The sequence below is a fragment of the Belonocnema kinseyi genome, chromosome 2 (genome assembly GCF_010883055.1).
Source record: "Belonocnema kinseyi isolate 2016_QV_RU_SX_M_011 chromosome 2, B_treatae_v1, whole genome shotgun sequence".
In the NCBI taxonomy this organism is placed as follows: domain Eukaryota; kingdom Metazoa; phylum Arthropoda; class Insecta; order Hymenoptera; family Cynipidae; genus Belonocnema; species Belonocnema kinseyi.
In genome coordinates, this window is record NC_046658.1 from 180,081,945 (window position 1) to 180,089,799 (window position 7,855).

Here is a 7,855-nt window from a genome sequence, read left to right on the forward strand (position 1 = left end):
TATAATATATTAATAGTAAATTAATAGTTAATTAAACCTTAAGGTAAATGTTATCATCTTTAATCAAGAATTATATTTCATTTTTATTTTTTGATCTTGTGATACAAAAAATTTCACTGTATAATCGACACCTTAGATGTTTTCGATATTACAAAAAAATTAAAAACCTCAAAAGTTAAAGTCAAAAATCAATGCTTTGAGGTTTGGAATTCGCTTAAGACTGAATTTAAGTAATTAAAATAATTATAAACCAACTTAATTATTGAGTTGTTCTGTAAATTAAGTTACTTTGAAAAAAAATTGTAAGCGCTCGGTATCTCGACCTTTTTGAAGCTTGAAAATATAGGTATTTTTCTATCATTCATTTACCATTTTATCAGTGAGCTTACGAATATTTCAAAATCAGAATCAAGCGGTATCGAGTTCTTTCAATATCAGGGTTGTAACAAAATGAGAATTTTAAAATTCCTTGACTTTCCGTGAAGATTTCCTGACCATTCTAAAATTTTGCTTTAGGTATAAAAGCAACCTTACATATCTAAGAAATCTGTAATATAAATGTAATAAAATCTTTCTCTTAATTTAGTGTCAAAACTTTTAGTGACGTAAGTAAAATACATGGCTTTTCCTTAAGTTTATTTTTTTACTCAAAAAAATTAATGGTGATCGAAAAATTGAATAATAACTTTTTCAGATAAAACAATTAGTTTTCAGCTAAGAAAAAGGAAATTTTCATCAGAAGAGTTTGATTTTTCCATTAAGATGATGCAATACCTCTATTTTCAGCAAAAAAAACAGAACATTTTAAAATAGCGAAGTTTCAAGAAAATAGTTTTATTTGTAAACAAAAAATTAATTTTTACCTAAAATGATGAATGGTCAACCAAAAAGATGAATTTTTAACATTAGAGTTCAACCTTTAATTAGGTCTTCAAAAACAATACTTTTCAGTAGAACTATAAAAAATTAACAGTTTATTGTCAGCGTTCCTTAAGAAAACTATTATGTGGATGTCAATAATGCAATAAAAATGCAGAGAAATGATTTTTATTTTTCAAGATAACTTCGGAAATGTTATTTAACAATGAAGTGATAGGTGCTCATGTAAAACATAAATGTGAAAAATATGTCCATCAAACGAGAGAGATCATATTTCGTTAATTCAAAAGAATTTTAAGAAACTGAAAGAAATGGTCTCATTCATATTGAATGTGGTGGAATTTTCTCTTTATAATACAGAAACTTCTAGCAATCATGCACCAAGTTTTCAAACCATATAAAATTGAAAAATAAATTTTAAATAAAAAAAAGAAATACTACAGTCCAGGGTCTCAGAACTGTTTGATCCCTCATCTGTTTCTCTCTAAGGGTTGTCACGCCTGAGTGAACAGCGCACTCATTCAAAAATCACTAAATCACTAAATCATACATTAAAATAATTTTTTTTCCCTCAGGAATGGCGGACAAATGTTTTTGGAAAATTAAATTCTTCTTCAGTGATCTTTTTAAATAAAGCAGAGGCTGTATTCTTCTGTTTATCAAACAATTCAATTTGGACAGGTGTTGATGGACTGGCTATAGCTATAGCAATTTGGCCAGAAATAGTAAAAAAATATGTAACTACAAACGTTACGCCAGTTTATGATGGAGCAGCAAGAGGGTCGGTTCTTGTGGATTATTTTAATTTAACTCGAAATACACCCAATGCAAAAATAGTTCAAGAATATGACTTGGAACTTTATAAGGCCAAATTATTGCAATATTTTTCTGATTCTTGAAGAGGTTTTTGAAGAATTCTTCAGATAGAAGTTCTTGTAACTTCTATAGAAGTGTACTGTATAACCATGATAAAATAATTTATTTTATATTACTAACATTAAATAATAATTGATTATTAAATAAATGTATGATAAGCTAAAGTATGTTTCATTTTCCTGAACAAAGTTGAAAATGTTTGAAGATTTGTGGATAACAACAAACAACTTTATTTTATCCTTTTGTGTAAAAAACATTCTTGAAACAATGATAAAATATTGAAAAAAAATGAATAACTTCAATAGTAATCACAAAAGTTTTTTATTTATTTACAATTGCTCATAACTGGAAGATTATTTAGGTTAAGAACAAACTATTACTTGCTGCGTGTGAAATAGGAGATCTAAAAAAGCATTGGAATTTTTTTTTAATTTGTATACACATCGCCCGACAATTTTTCTAAATAAAACATAATAAATCCATTTGGTTTTTTGTCGGAAACGATATCAAAAACCGAATCGTAAACGTCGCTGGAATCAACACCGGAATCTACATCGGAAACGATGCCGGAAACGGCGTCGGAAACAAAATCGGATTTTGGGATCGAAAATTTGGGATAAGAAATCAATCAAGTGTGCATTAGTTCTATTTACGTGTGGAATTTAAAAAATAGTAACAGTGAATTTCATAGAAAACTTTCAACCAAAGAAAAAAAAATTTATCCAAAAGCTACTGGATTGTACGTATTGTAGGTATTTGAAAAAATAGGCTAATTAAGTATGAAAGTATTTACAATTAATTGTAAAAATTTTAATTGATTAAAATTTAAAATAAAATTCCTTAAATATTTCACATTTATTAATACATACAAATACAATAATTATTTTACTATAATTTAATATATTTTTATACAGCGACCTGATACGAAAAAAAAACGTTAAGGAGCACAATTTTTCATCTAAAAAACATAAATTAATTTTGCTGGAACAATTATTTGGATAAGGCCCATATTTTTTCTTTGAAAGCACAACGATATTTATGTTGCAGGTCATTTGATGCAGTTGTAAAGTTAATAAAGCATAAAAAGTCGAAATCCTAGTAATTTTTATTATAATTTTTAATTGTCCTTTTACCTACTCACTTCTATCACTTAAATAACATAAAGTTTTCATCACATTTTCATATTTAAAAAATAATTATTAAAAAACGGTCAGTAAACAATCCCGCAAAAAGTATTGGAAACGAATGCAAAAATTACTTCGGAAAGAACGTCTGAAGCGACATCGGAAACGGCGTCGGGAAGGAATTCGGAAACAATGTCGGTTCCGATCCCAAAATCCGATTTTGTTTCCGGCGCCGTTTCCGGCATCGTTTCCGATGTAGATTCCGGTGTTGATTCAGGCGACGTTTACGATTCCGTTTCCGATTTCGTTTCCGACGTCGTTCGATACGAAAGATTTTTCAGTAAGCTAAGAAAAAAAGACGTTTTTGTAAACTTTATTTAGAATCGTCAATACCAATTAAATCTAATTATAGATCTAATATAGATTCGCTTTTTGTTGTTGAAATTTTAAAACTTTTTGTCCACATTTCAATAAAGTACTAGTTATATGTTTTACTTATGAACAAATAATAATTTAACGTTAGAGAGAATCATATTTTAAACAAGCTCTTTCTCTTTTGTTAATATTTGTTTTTGAAATAAAATAAATATTTAAAAAATATTCTTTAAATTTTCTGTGTGGATTATATTAAATTTTCCTTGAAGCAGCAATTGAGAGTCTATTGGTTAAAATAATGTTAATATTTATCATCTGCTCCTAGCTTTCATTAATTATTACATTGACTCACAACGTAAAAAGTTGACAAAAAATTCAAATGAAGGGTACTTATGAATAATAATAATAATAAAGTTCTTATACAATTATTTTTGTCAACTTGCATTATTTTTATTTGATTAATTAAATGAAAAGTTGACAAAAAGTTGAATATTTTAGTAAAAACCGAAAATTTCTAACATTATTTAAGACTAATATTATTTTAATCAGTAAAAAATTGTTTGTACAATTAATTTCATTGACTTCAACAAATTATTTATATAAAATTGATTGAAAATTTAATCAAAGTGAATATTTTTTATAAAAAACCGCAACTGTATCACTCTATTTTAAGAGAAAATTGCCTAAAAAAATAATTAATCGTTTAAACAATTTACCAAAACATCCAACTGCCCGCAAAACGGCAGTATTTAATGTATAAGAAATATTTTGCATTAAGAAGAAAACAAAAACATCTGTGGTTTTTTGGGACCCTATAAACAGACTTATGAGGGTAGTCTTTAAAACGTAATATTTTATTCGTATTTAATGGCTAATTATACAGAAAATTGTAGAGTTTCAAGTTAATTTAGCTGATATTGACGATTCGGAATTATATATGTATACAAAAACGTATTTTATTCTTGTGGGAAATACGTTAAGAAAAATATCTTTTGAGGATTTTTGCACATTTTCAAAAAAATTTGAAAAATAACGCTTTATAGGAAAAAAATTTTTAAGATATATTTTTCTAGAATTTAATACTACATTGAGGACAAGGAAATTTACGAGTTTTAGAGTCTCAGACACTAAGGGTATATTCTAAGGGACAAAGTTAATCAAAAGAATAGTGTTATATGAAAAATGAGCAATATTAAATATCGATTTTGGAGAGTAACAATTCAGCAATAAAACATATAATAATAAATAACAAAATATTTAATAAATAATAAAGTGTGTAATGAATAATAAAATGGCACTGTCTGTGGTTACTGAATTTGTCGTAACTTTAACCCCTTTTCCAGTTCGTGCTAGGCTAACGTTACGGATATTGAAACGGTCGAATTTTCAAACAATAAAGATAAAAATACACTAAAAAAAAGTGATTTTTTTTAAAGCAAAAAAGACTAATTGCTGAGATGACAGTGGAATGGATAACGAAAAAGTTAATTTTCAACCGAGAAAGATAATTCTTTTATATTTGAGGACTAGTTTTCCTCGAAGAAACAAATAATTTTTAACGAGTTGAATGGAAGAAAAACAAAATTAATTTTTAAGACAATAGCTGAATCCTCAATCAAATAGACGAATTGGGGAATCAAGATTAATGAATTCTAAGCCAAATAGTTACATTTTCTAATGAAAAGACTGAATTGCAAAACAGTTGAAATTCTAAACTAAACGTTTTCTTTCAAGAAAACAGTTAATTTTTAAATATACTTAAATTTTCAAAGAAATAGTTTAATTTTATCCTAATCGTTACACTTTCAACCATAAATTTAATTTTTCTTCGAAAAAATTGAAGAAAAAAGTTGGGTTTTTGACGAAAATTATGACTTTAACCAACTAGTTGAATGTACAATTTTTGTAAGAAATTTAAATATAATGAGAAAACAATTTTTTTGTAATGTTCGAAAGGCTACAAACATACTTAAAAGAACCGTTACCAATAAATCAAATAAACCAAATAAATCTAATCGAATTCAAAATAAAATTGATTGTTTCCAAAAAGATTTTTTAACTGCATCAAATGAATTCCTGATTTGTCTGAGTATTAATTTTTAACTTCTAGAAAATTCCGGACAATTTCGATTATCAGTCAAAATTTGAAGAAAAGTCTAGTTCATCCTTTTTTGACAACATTTTTTTGAAGTTATTGGAAAATAGCAATAGCAACTAGGCGGCTGTTTTTAAATTATTAAAACTGAATCTTCTCAAAAACTCTACTTTGTATTGTGTATTTTTCTTTAAACAAATGGACGCACTACATGTCTCCTGAGTTTTGCTGTTAATCAACTACTGCGTCACTTTAAAAAAGTCAGAAAATTGAATAAGGAAGTTTCGACATAGCTGGTTAAGCATTATAAGAATAAGCAAGTTCTTCTTGTGGCTCTTATGTGTGAGCTGCTGTCTTGTCCTTCAATTTAAAAAAGTTCGTTATTTTATATTTTAATTTTACCTAGCCTTAAGTCCAGGTAAAATCATTTTGAACTCAGAAAAGAGAAGATAAACTGAATAATTCAGCATTTATTAAATAAATTCTTATCTATTAAGATTTTATTTCTTATAATGACGTTCTATTCGTTATAATCAGTCGTAGCATTGACAATATTTCAGTCTTCAATGTGTCACAAAGTATGGTTATGGCAGTTTAATCTTAGTGGCTAGGGATCACTATCGGATATCTATTTGTATAATTCGTCGGAGTGAGGCCCTAAGTCTAATAGTACAAAATAAATGAGTATATCACTTTGAATTAAAACAAACTTAACTTTATCGAAATATTCTGGCGCTCGGGATCGCGTCACTTGCAAGAAAATAGCCAATTTTCCTGAGCTTTTTTCAGAATCCTGGCAACAAATAACAAAATGGCAAGTCTATAGCCCGAGGCGGTATGCTCAAGAAAATAAGGTATCACAGTCTCTTGGAGACTGTTTCATAATTAATCGAAGGAATATCTTTAATCAAATCAATTTGTTTAATCTGTTCTGAGTTGAAGATTTTGGTTAATTTATACACTCATTCTGCAATAGTGTTAATACAGTATTTCTTACGTAGGTACATAATCTTAGTAGTATTATCTATCATCTTTAGGCACTTTTTTTGTACTACTTATAATTTCTCGTAGTTGGAATTACATGTATTACTTCATATTGGAGTTGCATAGAGCATAATGTATCTTATAATAGTTTTATAATACAAATTTAGGATATTTAAATAGGAAAACAAACCAATGTAAAATCCTTTTTTAATGTCCAATAATCAAATTGATGAAAAGAATTCCTGAAAATAAAATAAAGAATCTAACGACCAAATTTAGACAACCATCACAAATTGTTCCCATTGGAATCTGAAAAAAGGAACATTCCTCTCCCCTCCCTTCCCCCTAAAAAAGAAAAAAAGAAAAGAAAACTATTAATCCTTACTGGGAGGGAAGAGAAGTGTTCCTTTTTTTCAGACCCCAATGGGAACAATTTGTGGTGGTTGTCCAAATTTGGTGGTTAGATTCTTGATTTTATTTTCAGGAATTCTTTTCATCAATTTTATTATTGGACGTTAAAAAAGGATTTTACATTAGATCGTTTTCCTGTTTAAATATCCTAAGTTTTTATTTGGCTGACTTGGATTGGAGGTCATTTTTATTTCAGGTTTATTTGAGGCTGGTTTGCCTTTTAAACTTTCACTTAATTATCAGTTGTCAGTGAGATAGCATCATGGCAGGTGTGCTGTTCCTGCTAGCAACAAATTTTATTTTTATTTTATTTTATATTATATAAATTTTTTGCCTTGATAAGGGTGCTGTGTGAGTTCCGAAACGTTCGTGATTATTATATACATATTTTTAAATGTTTTTATAGGGATTTAATAATGGTGGGAATAAAGAGGACGAAAAAAGTAAAAAAGGGAAGGAAAGGGGATGGGTTGGTTGCCTTCTCATTTTTCTTTCCTCCTTTTTATTTTCGTCCAAAGTAAGGATGAATAGTTTTCTTTTCTTTTTTCTTTTTTAGGGGGAAGGGAGGGGAGAGAAGTATTCCTTTTTTCAGATTTCAATGGGAACCATTTCTGATAGTTGTCCAAATTTGGTCCTCAGATTCTTTATTTTATTTTCAGAAATTATTTTCATCAGTTTTATAATAATCTAATTGTTGGCATCGCTTAGGCCACTGTCCCTGCATAATAATGCAATGAGCATTCCTATTACTTTGTAGGCTTTCTCACATGCCTCCCTAACATGTTCACTGAATGTGAGTGACCTATCAACATAGAGCCCTAAGTATTTGACGATGAGTCTTATCTAGATTAACTTTAAATTTTCATTTTCTATAGTAGTCTTCTCAGTTCAAGATATGCCTCTGCAAATATTTAAATGCCACACATATGCGTGAAGAGGATGCATAAATAGCAGTGTCATCCGCAAATAACGGTTTATTCGTTTGTTAAGATATAAGAATATCATTGAAAAAAAAACATTTCTGTGGCGAAATGTTGTCACAGGCTTATACTGCCCAATATGTCGAAGGCATTTTTGGTTAGAGTTGGATTTTTATTTTATCATTTTGCAC

At 28.3% G+C, this 7,855-nt stretch overlaps 1 protein-coding gene across 1 annotated transcript in view; it reads left to right on the top strand.

The window, feature by feature from the left end:
• LOC117183076 overlaps window positions 1-7,855 on the top strand; it is a 33,415-nt gene that overhangs the window by 2,157 nt on the left and 23,403 nt on the right. Inside the window, exon 5 of the mRNA XM_033376234.1 lies at window positions 1,455-1,777. Within this exon, the coding sequence (XP_033232125.1) occupies window positions 1,455-1,777 (323 nt within the window). The remainder of the gene's footprint in view (window positions 1-1,454; window positions 1,778-7,855) is intronic.